Below are 25,627 nucleotides of genomic sequence, written 5' to 3'. Positions count from 1 at the left end.
TTTTTTACTGAGATGTGGGATGGGGGGAATGAAAGGCCCAATAGGGCAGCTTTAATATTAGGTGAGGAGACACAGCAAATCAGGACATAGGCTCTTTTAATTCTATATATTTTTTTTTTTAATTTTTTTTTTTTATTATTATTTATTTATTTATTTTTTAAGCAAATCTGCTATTTACTCGGATATCTTTTGAAGATATCTGGGTAAGTAGCCAGTTATCTGGGCACACAAGCAGGCCGATACAGCAAGAATTGCGGGAGAGCGGCTGCTCCGTGTTGAGCGCCCGCTCTCCCGATGCGCGCCCAGCTACCTCTCCTGGGCGCGCGATTCTTTAAATGAGGAGTTGTGCTAAGGAGGCGCTAGGGACAATAGCGCATCCCTAGCACCTCCTTATTCGCGTAGAGGTAGTTGTCAGCGGGTTAAAACAACTGACGCTCAATTTTACCGGCATTGGTATCCAATCCTGCTGACAGCCACAGGTCAGGAAAACGGATGCCGGTAAAATTGTGTGTCTGTTTTTCTAACCTGCTGACTGGCAGGCAGATTTAAAAAACATTTTTTTTTCTATTTTTTTTTTTGGTTCCTCCGACTTAAAATTGCTAGGATATTAAGTCGGAGAGTGTACAGAAAAGCAGTATTTTCTGCTTTTCTGTACACTTTTCTAGTTTGCTCAAGGGCAGGCTTTAACTTCTGAGCATAAAATGTGCAGCTTGGCCGCACATTTTACATTCAGTATCCCGGGGACTAACTAATAGCCTCATCAAGATGAGCGCTATTAATTTTCGGGGGGGGGGGGGGGCTGCGCGTTTTTGACGAGCTAAACCCCTTACAGTATAAGGGGTAATAGATGCAAGTTGAAAATGTGCGGCCAATTGCGTGCTAAACGGTGCGCTCGGCCGAGCACACCATACAGTATCAGCCTGTTTGACAGATAGGGGCAGATTTTAAAAGCCCTGCGCGTGTAAATCCAGCCGGATTTACGCACGCAGGGGACTCGCGCGCCTATGTTGCATAGGCCGCGGCGCGTGCAAAGCCCCGGGACACGCGTAAGTCCCGGGGCTTTGCTTGGGGGGCGTGTCGGGGGCGAGTCGGGGGTGGCGCGGCATCCGGGGCAGAGCCGTGGGCGTGGTGCCGGCCCGGGGGCGTTCCGGGGGCATGGCCAAGGCCTCCGAACCAGCCCCCGGGCCGGGGAATGGCGCGCCGGCAGCTGGCCGGTGCACGCAAGTTACGTCTGCCTCGGGCAGGCGTAACTTTCTCAAAGGTGGGGGAGATTTAGTTAGGGCTGGGGGTGGGTTAGGTAGGGGACAGGAGGGGAAGGTGGGGGGGGGGCCAGAAAAAAAAGTTCCCTCCGAGGCCGCTCTGATTTCGGAGCGGCCTCAGAGGGAACGGAGGCAGGCTGCTCGGCTTGGCATGCGCAGGTTGCCCAATTGTGCACCCCCCTGCGCATGCCAACCCTGGATTTTATAACATGCTCGCGGCAGCGCACGCATGTTATAAAATCAGGCGTAGATTGGTTCGCGCCGGGTTGCGCGAACCAATATACGCCCGTGCATAACTTTAAAAATCTACCCCATAATGTTTTTTTTTTTTTTTTTTTTTTTTTAAACGAAAAGCGTTACTTACCCGGATAATTTTTGAACACATCTGGGTAAGGAGCCTATCTGGCCACACAAGGCTGGGTATCTTTAAAACTTAAATGGCTATTTTCAAACATAGCCAATCAGGTTTTAAGTTATCCAACTACATGTAGCTAAATAACTTTAAAGAAGTATGTTCAGAGGGACATTTATCCCACTGAATATATGGGACAAGTTATCTGACTTACCTTACCTGGATAACTTGTCCACTGAATGGCCTACTGAATATTGGCCTCCTTATCTTTATGTTTAAAAAATAATTTCATTAGAGGGAGGAAGCCGATACCTGAATCCAGGGAGGAGGAGGAGGATCCCCGAGGTGAGAGACAGCTTGCCGCACCGACGACAGGAGAAAGCGAGGAAGAGGAACGCCCCCCTCGTGAGCCCTGATGTCGCTGGGAGGACCCCGGAAGAACTATAAAAGTAGGGGCACAGCGGCGTGGAAACCAGGGAGGAAGCCGATACCTGAATCCAGGGAGGAGGAGGAGGATCCCCGAGGTGAGAGACAGCTTGCCGCACCGACGACAGGAGAAAGCGAGGAAGAGGAACGCCCCCCTCGTGAGCCCTGACGTCGCTGGGAGGACCCCGGAAGAACTATAAAAGTAGGGGCACAGCGGCGTGGAAACCAGGGAGGAAGCCGATACCTGAATCCAGGGAGGAGGAGGAGGATCCCCGAGGTGAGAGACAGCTTGCCGCACCGACGACAGGAGAAAGCGAGGAAGAGGAACGCCCCCCTCGTGAGCCCTGACGTCGCTGGGAGGACCCCGGAAGAACTATAAAAGTAGGGGCACAGCGGCGTGGAAACCAGGGAGGAAGCCGATACCTGAATCCAGGGAGGAGGAGGAGGATCCCCGAGGTGAGAGACAGCTTGCCGCACCGACGACAGGAGAAAGCGAGGAAGAGGAACGCCCCCCTCGTGAGCCCTGACGTCGCTGGGAGGACCCCGGAAGAACTATAAAAGTAGGGGCACAGCGGCGCACAGCCGCAGGCGCGCAGCCGAAGCCGCGCGCCAAAGGGGCGCGCCCCTGGGGAAAAAAAAAATGGGGAAGAAAAGAAAATCGAAGACCTGGACCTCCTCGCCTATACCCTCCGTATCAACAAAATTTGGGCCGATGGACAACCATGTGATACATCTGGGTGAGTTGTCTATGAAGGACTCGCTGGGGGATGGGTCACCCTCGGGGATATCTTTGAGTCCCGGCCCTCTGCAGCCACCCTTACAGCCAGCAGCTCCACAATTGGACAGTGGGACATTTCAAGGGGAAATTGCTACCACCTCCCAAAGTAACCAACACCCATTATCAGGGGTGGAAGGTCTTGGGGGAGGGGAAGGCAGAAGCACTGCCCGCATTGTATCAGCTATTACTGATTTATCTCTTTTGCCTTTGCCTGCTGTAATTCCTTCTATAGCTGAGCCAGTTGGGGGTAGTGCAGAACCTGAAAATGTATCACTGTTAGATGTGTGGAGACTTATATCTCAGGTAGATAAGAAAATGACTAACACTATTTCTCAAATTCATGATTTTTCTTCTCAAACGAGAGATAAATTATTGGAACATGATAACAGGTTAAATAATTATGCTACTTCTATTTCTACATTTAGCGCTCAGTCTGGATCTTTACAAAATATATGCACGTCCTTTATTAAGGACAATTTATTTCTTCACAACCAGATTGAGCAGCTGGAGAACGAAATAAGAATTAACAATTTACGTTTTCTTAATTTTCCGATTACCCGCCTGCTTTCTCCTATGGAATTATTTAAGAAATACATGAGAGATATTTTATCCTTTGATGAGGATAGAATACCTATTCTATCAAAGATTTATTATATCCCAATTAGGAGAAAGATAATAGCACAGGAAGGGGGAATGGATGTTCTGGAAAGTCCAGGCATTACTACGTTCCTGGAAGATTCAGCTGATAATATAGCATCCAGAGCTACCTTGGTGGCTTCTTTTTCTTTAAAATCAGAGAGAGATATAGTTTTTCAAAAATACTTTCAGAATAAACATGTAGTTTTTTGTGGACAGAAAGTCCAAATTTTTCCTGACGTTTCCAAAGCCACCCAGGCTCGTCGGAAGCTATTTTTATCTTATAAACAGAAGGTCTTGGATATAGGAGCTAGTTATTTCTTAAAATACCCATGTAAGTGTTTAGTAACTTACCAGAATAAAAAATTTGTGTTTGTGGATCCTATGCATTTGGATCAATTTCTTAGAGACAAAAATGCATTTCAGGTAATTGCAGATAGAGGGGCGGAAGGGGAAAGTGGGTTGCAAACAAAGGAATAGATACTGTTTTCAGGTTATTGTTTAGCTTCCAACCTCTAGAAGTGGACTATATAATTGTATTATTGCTTGATTTTGATGTATTAATATATGACTATTATTTTATTTTCCTGAATTATGTCATTGTTAAATGTTATAATTTCAATAAAGAGTAAATATAAAAAAAAAATAAAAATAATAATTTCATTATTCAGTCTTGGTCAGGTTCCTGTTCACTATTAATGTTGAAAGCTTTACTTGCACGTCTCCAGATGGTTCTAATAAAGGTCTAAACTATCTGATGAATTTGGGAACATTTCAACCTGTTCTTCTCTTTTGATGCTGGAGATATTGGACAATGGCACTCCAGAGTTGGAGGGTGTTGATTGAGTAATATGGCAGGTACACTGCATTAGGAATGGCGTGTTGAATCGGTACTATTGTGCTTGAATGGAACAGAGTCTGGAGAGTATTAATTGAGATGCTATGCTCGAATTTGGAATTTTTTTAAGATCGCTGCTTTGAGGAATTTGTTTTCATTAATGAAATGCAGAATTAATGGCATTTGACCAACCATTCCCCTTGAAGAAGCCCAGAGGTGAGGTGAAATGAGGGACGCTTGTTGAGGTATTTCTTTGAAGCATAATGAGATATTGAATTGAAGAGTGGAATATAAAGTAAACATGAATTGAAGAAACCTCATGGGACAGTTTACGGGATTAGAGATTTCTATTATTGATTGGAGTGTGTCCATTTACATGTGTCCATTTTTACTGCATCGAGGTTATGGTTATGTGTTATAGTGATTTTAAGATAATCATGCCAGGTATAATTGGTGTAAGTTTGTATGATTGTTAGGTGTGTTTTGAGGATGGATGGATGGATGATTTATATTGGAGTGTTGCAATATGTTTTGTAAAGAAATATTTGGACATTGTACCTGTATTGTTAATTTATGATCCTAATTTTACAAATATAATCCTAATTTTACAAATGTTTCAATGTATCGCTCCTTCGCGACAGTTCTGTTGTACTGTAAACCGGTATGATCTGTAGATTCTACAGGAATGTCGGTATATAAGAATTTAAAATAAATAAATAAACAAACAAACAAATAAATAAATAAATGGTGTATGTCACGTTATTTTTTGAATTGTTAGTATTAAAATGAATATAATTTAAAAAAAAATACATATGCTATGAGTTTGTGGGTTTCCTCATTCCTGATCTTGTACATCTTCTTCTCCTCTGCCATGACCAGCTTCTTGTTTATACTTCTTCTGCCTGTACATTCTTCTTTGTGTCCTTTCTGTTTATGTTTTCTATGTTCTTCATCCATGTTCCATCTTTCCTCTCTATACCACCCTTCTCTTATTACACTGATTGAAAAACATTTCCAAATGTCCATAGAATTCTGCAGGAAGTTCCATGTGATGTGATGGAATGTCCATAGAAAGTTTTAATGTTTTACCATTCTGCTTTGCACCAGAGTCTCAAGCTTTTCCCTTTACACTACCATTTACTAGGCTGGCTCAAGGGAACTTGTCACAGTACTACAGAACCTTTTCCCTCTCACACTTGCAAGGGCTTAAAGAGGTTACCAAAGTGAAATGAGCTTGTGGTTTCAGTCCAATTCCAGTGGCCATAACAGAAGCATTTACATTGCCAGCCTCCCCCCTCGTCAGATTCCTACAAAATCTGTGAATTTTGCTACACACCTTGCCATAGATTTGTGACAAGGCCACGAGAAGAAAGAGAGCACTCTCCAGTCATTTATCAAGGAATTGACCAGTGCGCACGCTGATACAGTTCTGAAGATCCCCAAAGTCACTCTATGACCACACACAGAAACCATCGTCACTTTTATACAGAGATGACCAGAGCTTTACCCAGAAATCTGCAGATTTTAGTAGTCTGAGCTATGCTTCCAAGGCTAATTTTATTTAATAATTTAAATAGTGACGTTGTTGCTTGCAGTGTGATTTTTTAACTCGTATATAAAGTCAGGAAGTGCATTGCTGTTGAAAATCTTGACTATGGCTGCAACTGTACTTTTGATTTATATTCTGCTTTTCAGGCACTTCAAAGCAGATTACATTCAGGAACTGTAATGCATGAGAAAGCACCTATTTGTTTCTTTCACTTCACAAATCCTTTTATGTATGTAGGTTCCAAAAATAATATGACATTGCTAGGAATCCAAAACTATAGAAACTGTAGAAAATATTATTGCTATTGTCTGAACAACCTATTGCAAAACCGTAATACAATTTTGTGTACAGTGGTAGAGTTTTTCCAGTCATGGAATAAAGTGATTTTCTATTTTGGTTTCAGAATTTTATGGCAATGATATCCAGCAAACATCTGTTTTAGGTATAAAAGATACTGTTTCTCGGAGACTTCACAACTGCTGTATTATTCTTGTACTGAAGCAATCAATGAGAAAACTAAATCAAATGTAAAGACCAAGGAACAATAACCATTTTAATTGAGACTTTATAAACAATGTCATCATTGTATAGCTACGTACATCTATTAATGTATTACTTTCATTTGCCACCTTTTTTTTCTTTAAGAATAAAGTTTGCCTGAACCTTTCCCTCCCAAACCCACTTTTCCCCTCATTTATACAACGTCTACCCCAGACATGCCCGAGCAGCAACAGGAATCCAGGCCAGCCCCATAAGCAGGAGACAGCTTTTCTGAGACAATATATTGGCACTGTTCTTTATGACCAGCCGAGTCAGCCAGAATAGCACCAGACATCTTCCCTCCCTCCTTGAGACTGAACTTATTGCTTCCATGGTGCATCTGACCCCCATGACACTGGTTCCTACCAAAACGTATTTGATTCTCTCACTATTATATTATATGTTTCCCTGTTTCTAAATTCTTTTAGCAATTACAAGCACATAAATATGGCCAACGGAGGCAAAATAATTTCTCCATGGTCACACAAACAGTGATAGAGTTCACTTCCTACAGCACAAAAGTCTGATCACCCTCCCCCTCCCCCACCCACTAAATACATTGTAATATAGAAAGAAAAATGGATAAAACGACTTGGTGTCCCAGCATATCCTAGGTATTTTCACGGTTCGTGAGTACTATCCTATTCAAATTATATTTCACATGCACATTTTTAGGGCTCAGTTTCATTCTCTTGATCTTGTCCACACTGGGTCAAATTTTAACCCATTATGTCCCAGTGTCCTGTTTAGAGGACAGCTTCTTAAAAAATTTGGGATGTAATGGCTTAAAAGCCATTTACAACATAGTTTTATTTGCAGAAATGACTGTTAAAAGTATGAGTGTAACCCAGTTGCATGCAAACATTTACTCATGCACATACTTTTCCATTTCCCAGGTATATATGTAAGTTATAAATCGCACAAGCTATCCTCGACAAACAGCAGGTGTAACTTTCTGCGGGTTATTTTGTGCATGATGAAGGACGCTTACCTAAGCATTTTCAAAGCGAAGTCATGCGCATAAAGTTTGCTTTGAAAATGTGGGTTAAAGACTGCTTGTAAACGTTACATACAGAATTTTAACCCTCACCGCAGTGTTATAAATTATCCTCATTAAGTCTCATCCACCACTTATCTGCCTGTTTATTCAGAGTATCTGTATCCCTCTTTAAAATCTGCACGTTTACAGTGCAATACAGGTTGTTCTTAACTGGAGAAAATGCAGCAATGCTATTTATTCCTCCCCTCTCAGGTTACTGGAGGTAAAAATGTTATGGCTTACCCAAATAATCATCAAAAGAAAATTTATCATTGTCCCAGATCTGCAGGATGAGTTGCGGTGGGATCTTATTTTCTGTCTTGTCTAAGCTCCAAAAATGTTCCTATGTAAACAACAGCCAAACAAAAAAATGTTTAGTGGAGACAGGAAAATAATGAGATTCACCACAAAGCTAAGATCTGTTGTCATCTCCAGGATGATTTGAAGTCACATGTCTCAGTGGAATAAATATGATCTTTACTTTTAGATGGCACAACATTTGGTATTGGATCTCATTTCAATGACAATTAATCCTATAGTTTCTACCTCACTTTTGCCCTGAAAAAGTCCAATTTTAATCTAACAACATTTGTTGTACATAAAGTGGGTGATTTTCAAATAGCCTGCAAACTATGTGGGAGATTTAAACACCAGTACTTCACTCAAATTCTCAAGGGGAACCATGTGGGTACTCTTCTTTTTAACATTTGTGTAAAGTAAATGTGATAAAGCTTCCTACGGGAAGCACAATTTTCAAACCTATCCCCAGTACAGTGTTTGCAACAGTAAGTGGATGCACAGAGAATAATGCAAGACATTTAGAAATTGGGATCTGGAAGCTGCATAGTTTATAAAATAATACATATTTCTACTCCAAAAGTATGAGCATAGGAGTGAATTTTCAAAGGAGTTATGCATATAAAAGTAGCATATATCACAGCAATTTTTAAAAGCCCATTTATGTGCTCGATCTTCTTAAAGGTACATTTCTTTCTATTTTTTTTTTTTTTGCTGTAGATTAAAGTGTCAGGCATTTAATAGTAATCTATTCACTCCTTCACTTATTGCCCATTGGATCTTTTCACTGACATTTGTCAGTGAAAGGACCAATCCCCTTTCAGGGCAGCCTTCTGAAAGGTGATTGGTCCTTTCACTGACATGTAACAGTAAAGGGACCAATCGGCGCAGAATAATCATGACACAACATGAATAAACACCCACAATTAAATGCAGAGGCAGGTTATTTATAAAGTATATGCATATACTGTTTTGAAAATACATGTGCACACACTTGGAGCCACCATTTCGCCAATAACACCACCAGTTCACTCAGACCTTCTCCAGTTCATCCAGACCCTCCAGCACTTTACCCTAAATCACCCAGATCTGCCACCCATAATTTTCAGACAACAGACAAGTTCGAGTTCACTTGCATGAGTCAATTAGCAGGTTTTAAAGTGTATAAATAAGTTTGGTAATGTATACCTGTATATCTTTTACAAAATAGCAGCTACCCATGTGTATTTCTGAACCTTGCCCCAGAATGTCCCTAGGCCGTCTCTTTTCTTCTTTGGTGATATGAATGCACAAAACCAAAAATACATGCATGCGTACTCTCCACCTTTATAAAATAGCCTATCCAGGTGTACGTGCCAATTGTGTGCATATATGCTATGTTTACACATGCACGTCATAATTTGCATCTACACTTGTGTGCAGGTAGCCAAGAGGAAGAAAACAGTATGCATTCTTTTCAATATGACATATACGTCTGCTGGTTTCCTCTATTGTCCTAAGCATGTCCAAGAGAATGAATGCCCCTTTTTAGTGTGGCTAGAAATACATGGCAACTTAGAGACTGAGGATACTGATGGCTCCTCTGAAGCAGATATGCAAAACATGAATTCATGTCAGGATTGCGTGCAGATGAGATAAGTTTATGGGTCTATTGGCTGTTAGAGTTTTACAAAAGTATTTTGAATTGATCCCAGAGACAATATTACAACTATTTTGTATAAAAATGGTATTTTTGGTAGACATTTTGAGATTTTGTTGGGCAAGTTTTGGTAATGGAGGAACTGGAACTTCTGTTATGAAAATAGGCCCTATGATAGCAACAAATGTTTAACTAATTGCTTGGTTCCAGCATATGATGATTCAAATTTTAAAATGTATGACTATATCAAATAAGGTTTTGGCTTATTTGTTTTTTGTTTAGTTTTTTTCTGAAATTTTAGAATGTTTGTTTATTTGTATTTGGGAAACTTACCAAAAGAGGTGGTAGCTTGGGATAGACATAGCAGACAGTGTTGAGAGGTTGCAGTATTAAAAGCAAGCCACCCTTAACTCCTTTGAGAATAGATGCAAGGGGAGAGAAAATAAGGAGAAAACAAAGGGCCAATAAAGGAAGCATGATTTAGCAGCCTTGCAAGCCATGGAGTAGGCGAATTGGAGTCAGCAGGCTACAATGCTCCAAAAATCGACCAAGCTGAAACCAGCAGGTTGCTGGGTGAGCAGGTACTGCCCAGCATGCTGTTAAGAAGAAATCAAGAGATGGATAAAGAAAACAGAACCTAGTGACACATCAGGCTATGAGGGTAACTGGGTTGGTACCTGCAGGCTACAATGCCCCAGAAAACAAGTGAATCAATGGAAGCAAGCTGGTAGGGACTGTATGCCAATCAGCAAGGCCACAGAGATCGAGAAGAATGGATATTCAAGCAACAGCCTCAATAGTATGGGTAGCTGTTTAGATTATTACTAAATTTGGTGAGGAGATATTTTTGGACTAAGACTGGAAACATCTATGATCATTTACTCAGGATGGTAGAGAAATAAAGCCAAATGCAACACAAAATGACTTGGATAAGAAGTGATATCCTGCAAACATTTAAGCTTCCACAGCTGGCAACAGGGATATATCCTTAACAGTGTGAACAGGAAGAATTATGCAGACTGGATGGGCCAAATGGTCTTTCTCTGCCACCACCTAGTATGTTACTATGTTCAAAATGGAGGAATTGACTGCATTCTAGTATCGACATGTTCATTTTTGCTAAAACTTCTGCCTGGATTGCATAGTTGGCTGTATCTAGGTCAGAAGTGGGCAAATGTTTTGCGCTTGGCCTACATTACAAGTTCTTGTCTGCAACAGGGGTGGGAGTCCTTCCTTGGAGCTCCTCAAGCAGGGGCCATGTCTTTCACCGAGAAACATTCAGTTCAGGAATGGCCTGTCTGTGATTGCACGTGTGATTAAATATGTGCATGGAATGCCTCTCACATCCTCTACCTCAACTCAGTACAGGTTTCCCTCACATATTCTCCTCTGCTTTTCAACATTCCCATTGTGCTCAACGTTCTCCTCACCCTCAAACCTGTCTCTTCTTCCCTTGTCCCCTCCTCCTCCTTCCTTCTTGTCCCACAGTACTATTGTCTCCCCTCCCCCAGCAGGTTAATCCCCAGACTAGACCAAGTGCAAGAAAACTTCTCCCTAGCCAGATCCAGACTGAGGATTAACTTGCTCGGTCTCTCTCTCCTCCTCCCCCCATCCCCATTCCTCTCAGTTTTTGCAGGAGATCCTCCATACCACAGTGTGCAGCCAGTTGCAGTTTGCCCTCCAGCCCCATAACCCCAGGACTGGAGGCAGAGCAGACCCAAGGCAACCTCCACCTGGCAGCATTTCAGTTTAACTTCAGGGCTGAGGTGAGATGGAAGACGTCAGCAGCAGAAGCAGTAAGCTAAAAATACAGTTTTTGCAAGTTGCAGCTGAGGAAGCTCCAGCTGCCTCTGACTGCCTACAGAAAAAGCGCCATGTCATGTCCACTCTCCACACTGACTTTCTGACAACCTCCTTGCTCGAGTTCTTGACATCATCGTGAAAGGCCCGAATGTAATATTTTTCAACATTATCATCAAGGTTGACTCAGGCCTTCGATGATGACACTGGGCAGTCAGGCAGGCAAGTCACCATTGGCAGGCCGCATGTATTACAGTTTTCGCAGAGGTAGGCGGGCCAGAGGAAAGATGTTCATGGGAAGGGTTTGGCCTGCGGCCCTTAGTTTTCACACCCCTAATCTAGGTTAAAAGCGAAATCCAAATGTGGAATAAAACCGGTGTAAAAGTAAAGCAAAGCAAAGCAGGGGGGAAGAGGGGATAACAGTAGAGTAAATGGAAAGGAAGAGATGGAAAGCAAAAACAGGCAGAAAAATAAAAGATATAAAGAAATAATTAAAACAGTGTTTTCCATCCAGTGTGCCTTCGGAGCAGGTCAGGAGGGACATGGAAAATCATCACCGCCTGATGCTCAGATCCAGATCAGGCCCTGGTCTCTGCTCTGAACACCTCACAGCAACAAGAGTCACCAGCTGTGACTCTTAGGTATGTAAGAGCTCTTTTCTGAGAACATGTTGCAGAAATGCCTGCATCTTTCTAACTAAAGCATGAGCCCTGGAGTGTGGTAATTATTAATGGGCGGCATTCGAGGCATGAATAGCAGGGTCCCGCATTGTGCGGCACACACATCACCTCCTCGTCTTCCTCTTAGTGAGCTTCAAACCTTTGAGTCCTTACAGCCTCTGTTTTATCCTTAGGCTTTTAGTGAGACAGGGAGAGCTTGCACAGATCACTAGAAGTGACTCATTCTGAGTGTTGGGAGCAGCAGCAGCAATAGAGGAGCTCTACCAACCACATGCAGCGGACAAGGTAACTAACCGTGCCAGCTGCCCACCTCATGCTAACATCTCCCTTCTCCTGCACTTGTATACAGAAGGAACTGGCCCACTGTGTGATAAGCTCATGCATGTCTCTGACCCCTCTTTCCCTTTGTTCAAATTTGTAAGAGAGACCTGTGGGGCTTTCAGGGCTTCTGTAGCTCTTCTTTTGGCCACATGAGCTTTCTCCATGTCTGCACTGTCTACCCCATGGAGTCTGGTGAGCCAGACAACATTTTCATTAATGTAGGTGTGCCGTTAGGCTTGAAAAGGTTGGGAAATACTGCAGTATGTGGTTACATTTAAAATTATGACCATTGGGAAACACTATCAGGCATAAATGATTCCATCAAAATTATGTGTAAAATATTTTATTGGAAGAACTACAGAGAAGTTACAGAAACAGTACAGGCTGAGAGGAAATATGTCTCCTTTTTTTATTAACATTCAATGTGTTCTCAGCAGAGCAATGGAACATTTTGGGGCCGAAAAGAAGGAAATGATTTTGATGACTTACTTAGAGCAGGCCTCCATGTGTGTGAGTGCTCGTAATTTCACAACCTTTTAGTTACCATGTCTGTGAATTTACAACGTGTTGCACACACACTGTTTTGCCCTATATTTTAGCTGTCACTTTCACACTTTCATTTGATGAAAGATTAAAAGCTACATTGAGAAAGTTTTGGTTTTTAACATTTATTTAAGAAACCTTTTTGAAAGTATTCAAAATACAGGGCAGATCTACATACAGCAAACTCATCCAAAACCAACAATTTTTATTTCTGTTTGTCTCAGATAGTGTGCTTATGCAAGAAAGAAGTTCACTATAGCTTCTTTTGTTCTTTCACTATTTATCTACTTTCAGGGGGGCTTTCTCTATTTTTTACCTCCTGCCAGGGTCTTCTAGTACACCCTCATGTTATGAGCTTCTTTGCTACAAGTGGCTCATAACAAATCCCAGGTCTTCCACACTGCAACGAGTTTGAGTCATGCGAAGTTCCAATGCTAATGCAAGTACAATCTGCATGGAGGATAGTTTTTCATAAATCTCTCTCTTATCTTCAACTTTCCGATTGTTTCATTCCTTTATTTTATAAAGCACCATCGGTTAGGGATCTGCATTTGTTTGAAATAAATAGGTAAACCGTGACAAATTAGTCCATTTTCTTTTCATATGTGGTTCCCCAAAATGAATGGAGGGAACCCATAAAAATAACGAAAATTTTCGTCCCCATTCATTTTCATTTCCAATTATATTCTGTAGGCAAGATAAACTGCAGGTGCTAGCGCAGCATGATTTTTTTTCTGTAGCAGAGAAACCATCAGTAATATCAAGTTCCCAATCTCCCTGGAGATGGGATGGAATGATGCAGGGAAAAAGACAGAAGGAAGGACTGATATAGGTCAAGCACTTAATTAATTAGTCTATAACTAGCACCTGTATTAAGTGACCCTGACTTCTGCCCATTGAAAAGTTTGAGCATATGCAAACACCATTTTAAGATCACTACTGTGTTGGATTTCACAGGGGAAGATTGTGTTTTCTCAAGCTCTGACTGCGTGAAAGAAAAAGTTTTAAAAAGAGTGTGAGGATGACTGAGAAAATCACCTAGGCTGGAGCACAAAACCATACCGACTCCAGCCTTTTCAAATGCAATTTCAAGTTTTATTCTCATACACAGTACTTTCACACAATGATAGACTGCTTTACCTTAGGACAGTGTACTTATTAGAGATGTGCATTCGTTCATCATGAATTAATTCGTTGTGGTTCGGGGGGACCTGAACCACGAAACGGATTTTCCCCGAGCTTCGGGGAAAATTTGTTTTTCGGGTTAGTGCGGGGGAGGGGCACATTTATGGAAAAAAAACAAAAAAACCCACCCCAACCCTTCAATTTTACTTTCCTACACCCCCCCCCCCCACCATCCCGATCCCCCCTCAAGACTTACTAAAAGTCCCTGATGGTCCAGCGGGGTCTGACAGGGGCTGAGCAATGGCACCGGTAGCCCCTGTGACATCATAAGGGCAAGGCTATTGGTGCCATTTTGAGTTATAGCAGGCCCGATAGCCCGACAGCATGGAGGGAGAGATCGCTCGTGGGACCCCGCTGGACCACCAGGGATTTTTAGTACGTCTTGGGGAGGGATCGGGATGGTGGGGGGATTATAAGAAAGTAAATGTGAAGGGTTGGTGTGGGGGGGGTTTTCCGATTCGCGATTTTTTTCCAATTCGTGTTTTTTTTTTAATTCGTTTTTCCGGTTTCGGGTTCCAGTTTCGTTTCTGGCGAAAAACGATCCATGGGAAAACGAGTTTTCCCACGAAGCGCCCGAACCGAAACCCGACCCGAACCAGAAAAACGAAGCTCATCTCTAGTACTTATAACCTTCAGAAAAGGTCAGGAGCTCCTTGCTAATATTTCCAGCTGGGCTTACACTCTTATTCTGCCCCAGCTGGTTCCGCCCTCAGGACTCTTCCTGCCCAGCAGGGTCCCACCCACAATGCTCTCTCCCTCTGTGGGATTTAAGGTGGACAAGGCATCTAGTCTGGTCCTGCACAAACAAAATGGGGGAAAACAGGATCACTTCATCACAAAGAGAGAAAAGAAGAGAGAACATTTTGGGCAAAGGAGGGCTTTGTTTTTATGTTCACTGCTGCAGTGTTCACTGTGTAAGAGAAACAGGAGTACTAGAATTCTGTCTGTTCACTGGGGAAGGATAGTGGAGAGAAGCAGTGAAAAGGGATAATATTTAGTGTTGTTCAGTCTTATTTCAGTTCACTGTAGTCTACTGTTATAATCTGCACCTACAATTAGCTACAGCTATTACAGTGAACAGAAGAGCAGCCTAAACCCTAAACTTTGTCTTTTTCTTCTCTGAGAGTTTTGTGTGTGAACAAAAGGAGTCAGCAATACCTGCACACTATGTGTTTGTATAAGACATTTTTTAAACCACTGTGATGGTTACCGGGTGTCTGTCCTATTGTACATAGGCACAGCTAGCCAAAAGAGATTTTGCCATAGTTAAGCTGGTAACTGCTTGCTAAGAACTGCAGTGCACTCAGTCTGTCAACTTGTTTGTGTGTTTGACAGTCAGTATTAGAGAGCTACTAGTGAAAAAAAAATGACAGCACATTTAATAATTCATACTATGATATCAAAAACCCCAGGAGCCACTATTTTCAGTTCCATCATGCCACTGCAAGGAAAGGAAGGAATGGCAGCAGGGAGAGGAATGACAGGGGCAGAGTCAGCCAAGCTAGGCAGAAAGCACAAGCAGTGGCAGTAGTAGCAGTGAGAAAAAAGCGATTCCTGCCCCTAAGCTAAAAAGAGGGAATTTTAACTGTAGAAAGACAGATGTGGAAAGTTCAAGCCATAAGAAGTTAAAACTGGGAGGGCATATGCCACTGTCATCTGCTCTTCACTCTCTTGCTTTAGAGCAGGGTCAAAAGGCAGACGAACCATTGGAGGCTGGCATAAGCAAGGCAGAGGCAGGGGCAGCAGAAGTGCAGCACCAAAAACCAGTACCACTCTCCTCCATGATTACTATTTCCCAGACAATGGAAGCAGTGTTTGCATAAACTGATTATTGAAGAATCCTAGGCTGGATTCTCTGAATCAGAAGGTACTGAACAGCTAGTAGCTGAAGAGATTTTAGGGCTTCTAATCAATAATGTCTTAGTCTCCAGTGAGGAGGTAGAGTGGGCAGATGATACTGACAGGGCAGAGGACACCTCCCAGGAAGAGCAGGCAGTTCAAGTAGAGAGAGTGAGTGCTGCCACTGGGATTTTATCTGATTGGTTCACCCTCAACCCTAGTGTCATCACTAGGGATCCACGGGATCCAGAGAGTGAGAGGAGACATCCATGGTGTGGAGGCACTTTAAAAGTGGGAAGACCTAGGTTTTGGTCAGTGCATTCATTGTAATTAGGCTATCAGTCAAGGGAAGGTACTGAGGCATCTTACAAATGCTGGCATGCAGCATCACTTTACAAAGTTACCACCCACTAGCATTGGCATCAGAGGAGGCTGCCATCTAGTGGAGGCTGCCATCTAGTGAATACTTTTATGAATGTTTTATTGTTTTTATTTTGATGTATCTTATTGTTTTAGAATGTAATTTGTTTTAGAATATAAACCGGTATGGTTTCCTTTGAATACAGGTATATAAAGTGAAATAAATAAATCAAATAAATAAATAAATAGATCTGCCACGCAAATCGGCAACAGCAGCAGAAGCAGCAGCAAAGCCATTGAAATGTGGAAGATTTTTTCCCAACCTGATCTCACGGTCCCTTTTACCAGTCAGGTGGCAAGCTGAAGCCAGCAGACCCCAGCCATGCATCAGCAGTGGGAGGCCATCATAGAGCAGATGAGGTTGCAGTGATGACCCTGAGGTGGTTTATGCATCAGAAAAAGTCAAACTGAGCAGTCTTATTGACATATTCATCCTTTTCTTGCACATAAAATCCTTTGGTTAATTTTAAACAAGGCCTACAAGGTAAAAGTGCCTAGTAGTCCTTTTCTGCTGACATTTTCTAAGAAATCTTCAGGTTTCAGCATTTATACTGATTACCAGCTGCCTCTATTTTCTCATAAGAACAAGCATATGTGGACATTTGTAAATTTTAGCACATTTTAGCTAGCCTCCTTGGATACTAACCATATACTGTGCACAGATCTTACCTTTTTAGATACTGAACAGACTTGCTCAGCAGGGAGATATTCAAATGGAAAGACAAATCGCCAGTTAAAGTTCCCTTCACCTCCTAAAGACCTGTAGTGCACATCTGTCTTCTGTTTACCCTCTTCATGACCTATCAACCAGCTGAAAGAAAAATCAAATATATCTGAAGAACCCATGCATTATATGTCATAGTAGATATACATATGTATAACCATTTAAACACAACTAGCATATGCTTGTTTGCATGAGGTTTGTATTCATCAGATTATTTTGCATAATATTTTGTATTCTCAGTAACCTATGGTCCTCGCAGGGTACTTCAGCTACTGCCAGATGTAATGGGCAATTTTATATTCTATCGTTTTCAGTGGAAACTCTTAAATGTTATGAAGTTTATGTTATTGATTTTGCTCTCCAAAGAAAATTGTCTCAATATGTTACACAAAAGAAGGCTTGTAGGTTGAAAGTATAACAAACCCAGAATGTACAGACGACATAGTAAAAAGGAGCAAGTTGCTCCCATTTTTGCAGATGTTTTTTTTTTGTTTTAAAGAGACCAGAAGCCAGATGTTTTATGAAAAGAAAGCTGCTCCCTTGGTATCCCATGCCATCATTTCAAAAGCACATGTGGCAAGTAATAATACTCACTCTGTATGAATTAAAGATTTCACTGTCAAATTTTTACTTCTGAAATTTCGTTAAGGAACTCCACGGCTCTCCATAACCTCTGGAAACAGCCATGCCAGCAAGAATATCACAAATTAACAATGAGCTTGAACTCACAGGGACTGAGTAGTTGCACATCATATTACACACATTGCATGAAACAATCGGATGTCATGCTGGCAGCAATGTGAGGTTCAGACAAATTGCAGTGGATTTGCATAAAATATTCAAAAGCAATAAATCAGAGGTCGATATTCAGTGGGCCAGTGGGCAGGGAAGTTAACTAGGTAAATTTACCTGGATATTCAGTGGAACTTAGCCAGGTAAGCATTTTGCTGAATATAGTCAGCTATTCACTGGCTTACTGAATACTAAAAAAATTATTCACTGGCTTACTGAATACTAAAAAAAAAATAATAATAAAAAAATCTAGTGGCTGAGTAGTGGCTGATTTTCTCTCCCCCTTTCACCCCCCAAAATATTAAAAAAAAATTTAATGTGGGCCTAGAGATGCCCTTCCTGCCCCCATATCAAAAACATTGTCCAGCTGACCAGTGTTGATTCCCTCCCATCTTCCCTTACTATTAAAAAAATGGCCAAAAATTGCCATCCCCTCCCACCCCCAAAACCACATCAACAGAGTAATTCTGCTGAATACTAAGGGGTAGATTTTTTAAAAAAGCGCGATCGCGTACTTTTGTTTGCGCAGCAGGCGCAAACAAAAGTAAGCTGGATTTTATAAGATCCGCGCATAGCCGCGAGTATCCTCTAAAATCCTGGATCGGCGCGCGCAAGGCTGCCGATTTTGGGCAGCCTGCGCGCGCCGAGCTGCGCAGCCTGCTTCCGTTCCCTCCAAGGCCGCTCCGAAATCGGAGCGGCCTCGGAGGGAACTTCCTTTCGCCCTCCCCTTCCTTTCGCCCTCCCCTCACCTTCCCCTCCCTTCCCCTACCTAACCCACCCCCCCCCCCGGCCCTATCTAAACCCCACCCTTACCTTTGTTCCTAGATTTACGCCTGCGAGAAGCAGACGTAAATCTACGCGCACCAGCGGACTGCTGGCGTGCCGTCTTCCGACCCGGGGGCTGGTCCGGAGGCCTGGACCACGCCCCGCCCCCGAAACGCCGCCCCCAAATCGCAGCATCATCCGGTCCCGCCTCCGACACGCCCCCTTCGAAAAACCCTGGGACCTACACGCTCGCGTAAATCCGGGCGGATTTACGCGAGCAGGGCTTTTAAAATCCGCCCGTAAGTGCTGGTACAGCTGACTAGTACACGCACTTAATATTAATTTATTCATTTCATGCCTGGGTGAAGCAACCAATTTTCATTCAGCACTCAGTAGAGATGTGAATCGTGTCCTCGATCGTCTTAACGATCGATTTCGGCTGGGAGGGGGAGGGAATCGTATTGTTGCCGTTTGGGTGTGTAAACTATCGTGAAAATCGTTAAAATCGTGAGCCGACACACTAAAACCCCCTAAAACCCACCCCCGACCCTTTAAATTAAATCCCCCCCCTCCCGAACCCCCCCCCCCCAAATGCTTTAAATAACCTGGGGATCCAGCGGTGGTCCAGAACGGCGGCGGTCCGGAACGGCCCCCTCAATTGAATCCTGTTGTCTTCAGCCGGCACCATTTTGCAAAATGGCCGCCGCAAAATGGCGGCGGCCATAGACAAAAACGATTCGACGCAGGAGGTCGTTCCGGACCCCCGCTGGACTTTTGGCAAGTCTTGTGGGGGTCAGGAGGCCCCCCCAAGCTGGCCAAAAGTTCCTGGGAGTCCAGCGGGGTTCAGGAAGCGATTTCTTGCCGTGAATCATTTTCCGTACGGAAAATGGCGCCGGCAGGAGATCGACTGCAGGAGGTCGTTCAGCGGGGGTTCCGGACCGCCGCTGAACGACCTCCTGCAGTCGATCTCCTGCCGGCGCCATTTTCCGTACGGAAAACGATTCGCGGCAAGAAATCGCTTCCTGAACCCCGCTGGACTCCCAGGAACTTTTGGCCAGCTTGGGGGGGCCTCCTGACCCCCACAAGACTTGCCAAAAGTCCAGCGGGGGTCCGGAACGACCTCCTGCGTCGAATCATTTTTGTCTATGGCCGCCGCCATTTTGCGGCGGCCATTTTGCAAAATGGCGCCGGCTGAAGACAACAGGATTCAATTGAGGGGGCCGTTCCGGACCGCCGCCGTTCTGGACCACCGCTGGATCCCCAGGTTATTTAAAGCATTTGGGGGGGGGGGGTTCGGGAGGGTGGGGGATTTAATTTAAATGGTCGGGGGTGGGTTTTAGGGGGTTTTAGTGTGCCAGTTTTCCTGCCCTCCCCCTTCCCCCGATTTACGATTTTTTAACGATAAATCGGGGGAATTGGTATTGTATCGTGGCCCTAACGATTTTTGACGATTTAAAATATATCGGACGATATTTTAAATCGTCAAAAAACGATTCACATCCCTAGCACTCAGTACTGAATGGGATTTGGCTGCTTCCCTAAAAGTGAGTGATGAATGGGGATGTGTCTCTTCCCTGAGAAATTGGATACATTTTAGCCATAAGCCCCCCAAGCTGCCTCTTTTTATCCAGCTAATGACTTACTTAGCCAGTGAATGGGGAGAAATTATTAAATACTGCACTTTGTCTGGTTAATTCCAAAAGTAACTTGGAAAAATGTTGTGAATATCAACCTCTCAAAAGAAACATATTTACGTTATACAAGATGAGCATTATTACGCTCTGTATGTACTTTTCAAGTATTTAAACATTATACAAAAAGCACCAATTTCCCATTAGATCAGTGGTTCAGCTCAGCAAAAAGCGATTTCACCTCTAGGTGCAGAAAACTGTGAACACAGAACAAAACATCTCCAAAATGATTCACACATCTAACACTTTTCAAAATATTTGAAGCCATACAATCCACCACCCAGAAAAAGAGAAAGCAGACAGAAGAGAAAAATATAGACCTATTGATATTATTATTATTTCAGTAGATTTGCTTGCCTTTAATTTCAGTCTTCTTCCCAGATTGAATAATAAATAGCTTCTAAATAAATAGCATAATAACAGCAATATGGTAATTGAGGCAGATAAAGACCAATGGTCCATCAAGTCTGCTCAGCAAGCTGCTTATAGTTGTAACTGCCACTCTACACAGTTAACCCCCAATGACTTCTGTAAAGATTAGTAACTGCCGCTCCATGCACGTTACCTCCCCCCTATGCAGGAATGTTACATATGAAGTTAAAAAGGTTTACCCTAGTTCTTCATTCCTATCCTCTAGCCCACTGGTCCCCAACCCTGTCCTGGGGGTCCACCAGCCAGTCGGGTTTTCAGGATATCCACAATGAATACGCATGAGAGAAAATTTGCATGTTATGGAGGCAGTGCATGCAAATTTTCTCTCATGCGTATTCAATGTGGATATCCTGAAAACCCGACTGGCTGGTGGGGTCCCCAGGACAGGGTTGGGAACCATTGTTCTAGCCTCTAAAGATCCACTCGGGCGGATTTTAAAAGCCCGATTTAAAAGCGGATTTATGCGAGTAGGGCCTTGCGCGCCGGCGCGCCTATTTTGCATAGGCCGCCGGCGCGCGCAGAGCCCCGGGACACGCGTAGGTCCCGGGGTTTTTTGAAGGGGGCATGTTGGGAGCGTGTCAGGGGCGGGACTGGATGACGCAGCGTTTCGGGGGCGGGACGCGGCGTTTCGGGGGCGGGACCGGGGCCGTGGCGCCGGCCCGGGGGCGTGGTCCAGGCCTCCGGACCAGCCCCCGGGTTGGAAGACGGCACGCCAGCAGTCCGCTGGCGCTCGTAGATTTACGTCTGCTTCTCGCAGGCGTAAATCTAGGAACAAAGGTAAGGGTGGGGTTTAGATAGGGCCGGGGGGGGGGTGGGTTAGGTAGGGGAAGGGAGGGGAAGGGAAGGTGAGGGGAGGGCGAAAGGAAGTTCCCTCCGAGGCCGCTCCGATTTCGGAGCGGCCTCGGAGGGAACGGAGGCAGGCTGCGCGGCTCGGCGTGCGCAGGCTGCCCAAAATCGGCAGCCTTGCACGCGCCGATCCAGGATTTTAGAGGATACGCGCGGCTATGTGCATATCTTATAAAATCCAGCGTACTTTTGTTTGCGCCTGCTGCGCAAACAAAAGTACGCGATCGCGCTTTTTTAAAAAATCTACCCCACTGTGTTTATCTTATGCCCTTTTGTATTCCAGTACTGTTCTTGACTTGAACACTTCTTCCAGGAGGTCTTCATCCCAATTTAAAAAACGAATATCTATGCTCTTTAAATTAAATCTATCTATTGAATGCAACAAAAAATGTTGGGTCCAATTCTAAAAGGATGCTTCTTTACTAAACAGGGGTTTTCCCCACAGAGAAAGCCCCTTTCAAAATTGCTCTCTAGACAGTGTGAGGAAAAGAGGCGACACCAAGGGTGGGACAAGAGAAGCACCAGGACTTTCCTGGCAAAGTATGAGTGAGTTTATTTTTAACTACCCGTTTGTACTTCCCGGTTAAGAGTTTGCACCTACAAACCCTATGGTTACTTATGTACCCGTGCTCCCCTCTGGGCAATACATTTTCAAAAGGTTACTCCATGTGGAGTTTACTTCTGAAAATCAGATTGCTAGCCTGTGGAAATAACCATGGACCTGCAATCTCCACAAGGGAATGGGACATAGTCTTCCCCAAGCCTCCTTTTTTAAACTATACTTTGTGACTCCTTCCTCGCAAGTCACCTAGATAAGATTTTAGAGAGTACTGAGTAGGACCTGGCTGCCATGGCACATGTGGGTACCAATGACACAGGAAGGTGCAAGGGGGAGGTTCTAGTGGCTACATTTAGGCTGTTAGGTAGGAAGCTGAAATCCAGAACTGCAGAAATGCTCTTCATTCCATGTGTAGGATCCCAGAGGTAGACTGAGCTTCAGAGTCTCAATGTGTGGATGAGGCAATGGGACAGGGAAGAGGGCTATAGATTTGTTAGGAAATGGTGAACATTCTGGGAAGGTGGAGCCTATTCTGATAGGCTGGGCTCCACCGGAACCAAGGTGGAACCCGGCTGCTGGTACTGAGATAGAGCATGGGGGAAAGCTGACAGTCACTCAGAAGTAAATGGTTCAGAGGAAGATATCTTCCAAGAATACCTGCAAAACAGGGAAGTCAGAAGATCCCAGTAGAGTGGATATGGTTAAGGCTGAAATAGCCCAGACAAATGTAGACAGAGAGCACACAGATGAGGTCCATATTTAGAAGCATTTAGCAGGATAACTCAGAAGTTATCTGGTTAAATGAATATTTGGGTGCTTATCCAGCTAAATTATAGCTGGATAACTTGCATCTGGCTAAAATTTGGCTGAATAAGTTAGGAGAGGTGTAAGTAGGAGGATCTGAGTTAGCCAGATAAGTTATCTGGGTAACTTCAATATTCAGAATTAGCTGGATAACTTATCTGGCTAAGTCTGGTTGACCTGTAGACCTATCATAAAGATAGTCACATAAACGTATCCAGCTGAATATATTGTATAAGCTAAGTTAGCTGGATAAGTTTATCCAACTAACTTGCTGAGCCACACAGCAGTTGAATATGGATACCAGATGTAAATGACTCTGCACTGCCTGTATCTTCTGCTAATAAGTAGATTGTGAATACAAACAAATAAAACTACAAATAAAAACATACTTTAAAATGTCTGCTTGTGAATAGCAAAAGTCTGAACAGGAAGATTAGGCAGAATGTATGGTCTTATACAAGGCTATAGACATTATAGGAGCAACTTAACACAAAAAAATTAAAATGTAAAAAGTGGGCAGTTATAAATGTTGGCACTATAGACATTTCAGAGACATGGTAGAAGGAGGATAACTAATGGATCACTATGATGCCAGGGTATAAATTATATCAACATGATAGGGCAGATTGAACTGGTGTGGGGATGGCACAATATGTAAAGGCTGGCACAGAGTTAAGCATGATAAAATCCTTTCAGAAACAAAATGCACAGACTGTGAAATGCTAACTGAAACTAGAAAGGCAAATACATTAAGAGGCTCGCCTATACAGTGGACATTCTCAGATAAGTGTGTTGTGGAGATAGCTTGTTTTCATAAGCATCCATCTGAATAGCTAGCATTATCAGCATTCAATACATACACACACACATACACTGAGTGACCGATGATTAGAAAGTCCAGGGATGTTCAGGGCAGCTCCAGTTTGGAAAGCCTTAAGCACTTTAGGATGGTCACACTTTAAAACAAGCCCTTGTTTGTGATTATAGCAAGATTTGTAATATATTAGGAATAGATTGGGGCATTTAGAGGGAAATTTTCAAATGGAGTTAGGGCTGGATTTTCTAAGATCGCACGGCTTTCTGAATTCCGCGGTAACAGGGGGCGGTGGGGTGAAGGGGAGGGGGGGCGGACCTGCGAAAGCTGGCAGTGATCGCACCACCGCGGTGTTATCGCTGCCGGCTTTCGCACCCAATAGCGCTACCGTGAAAGGTGGTGCTATTGGGCCCGTTACTGGCAGCGATCACAGGTCTTAACTTATCGCCGCCAGCGAAGTTACCGCCGCGTCCACCCTGACGCCACCCCGACTCCTCCTCTTCCGCTCCCGACTCCGCCCCCGACTCCACCCCTATCTAGCTATTGCACGCGATATCGATAGAAAATTACCCCCTTAGCCAGCTGAATCAAAGGGTTCAAAAATTCCCCTGCCTATAGCAGTTAACATGTGGGTTAACTTGCTAACATGCTAGTATAAAATTGCTTTCACTAGGCAATTATATTTAGCTGCTCTTAATGTTGGAATTCCCAGGTGCCAACATTGCTTGGGGGATAAAACTCTGCACTAATGTTGAAAATGCAAATATATACGAATAGTTTCTTCCCACTTAACCCCAGCCAAAGCTACTGTATAGCAGGGACAAAGTATGCATGCTACCAATTTTTCAAAGAGAAACTACCCGGATAGTTTCTGTTTGATAAATTTGATATAGTTATGGCGGTGTGAAGTGTCTACATATTTTGCCTCTAGGCAGCTCACTGAAAATTGACTACTCTACTCTTTGAATATTGTTAGCTATGCAACTAGAACAACTTAAATTGTCTTTGAATGTAAAGCTTCACTGATGAAAAAAGTTGATTAGTTTTTTGCACCATTCCAAAAATCCTTTCCACTCTTTATATGACAATTTGTTAGTCTTTGAAATTAATTTTTGTTCACTATTCTTAAATAATTTCTTTAATTTTGGACTATGGGTCATGAAAGAGAGCCACATGATCTAGAAGACTAAAAGTTTGGTCTTTAGCGATATGGGCTTAAATTTTCACTGAGGTCCCAGAAAAAAAAATGATTTGATCTCCAGGCCTTGCTTTGTCAATAGGTACACTCGGTCTGTCTCTAAGGGGGCAAAACTATAGGGCCAGCAGGCTGGCTGAAGAATTGCTGCCTTCCCGCTGTGCTGAATCTCACTCAGAAGAGAACAGCTGTCTGCATTGTGATCCAGCTGCAGGAAACAGGAGAGGGTGAGGAGAGCCTAGAACAGACAGAGCAAAGGGAGATACGTTTTGGGAGTTTAGAAATGCTGAGCGGGGGATCAATTGGTGGTAAAGAGAGGGGGTTAGGAATGATGGGATTCATTGTAGGGCATATGTCTATGTGTGAGAGAGAGGGAAATGGGTGGAAGGGGACAGTGTTTGTGTGTATGTGAGAGTGGCATTGGTGTCAGGTGTGCGTATTTATGTACTGTATGCCAGGATGGCTGGGAGATTAGAGAGAGGGGATGCAAGGGGAGCCAGATCAGAAATTGGTAGGGACATCCTGATTTCCCCACTGCAATTCAGTTCCTGGAACCTCCTTTCCATCCTACCTCTCTCTTCTCCCAGTCCCTGAATTCCTTCTTTAACCCCTAATCCCAGTTCTTGTCTCCTCTGACCTCCTTCCTACCTCTTTCTCCCTCTTTTCCCCATGCCAGAGTCCAGATCCTCCCTTTCTTATCTTTTCCCCTATTCCTCAAACATTCTCATCTTCTCTCTTCAATATCCACAGTCCTCTTTCGCTCTCTTCCCTCATTTCAGGCTCTCACCTCATTCTTCTCTCCCCAATTCCCAGTCCCTCCTGCCCTCTTCCCATCTACAGTCCTCTCACCCACTCCGTCTCCTC

General features: G+C 43.6%; 1 protein-coding gene across 4 annotated transcripts in view; it reads right to left on the bottom strand.

Annotated features, from left to right (window-relative positions):
• DYSF (dysferlin) overlaps positions 1–25,627 on the bottom strand; it is a 731,032-nt gene that overhangs the window by 29,867 nt on the left and 675,538 nt on the right. For all 4 annotated transcript variants that reach the window (XM_029594483.1, XM_029594497.1, XM_029594488.1 and 1 more), the window contains 2 exons: positions 16,811–16,952; positions 7,661–7,760 (listed from right to left, as the gene is read on the bottom strand). In XM_029594483.1, the coding sequence (XP_029450343.1) occupies positions 7,661–7,760; positions 16,811–16,952 (242 nt within the window). The remainder of the gene's footprint in view (positions 1–7,660; positions 7,761–16,810; positions 16,953–25,627) is intronic.

This window comes from Rhinatrema bivittatum, chromosome 1, assembly GCF_901001135.1.
Source record: "Rhinatrema bivittatum chromosome 1, aRhiBiv1.1, whole genome shotgun sequence".
Classification (NCBI taxonomy): Eukaryota; Metazoa; Chordata; class Amphibia; order Gymnophiona; family Rhinatrematidae; genus Rhinatrema; species Rhinatrema bivittatum.
This window is presented reverse-complemented; position numbering and strand designations above follow the sequence as displayed.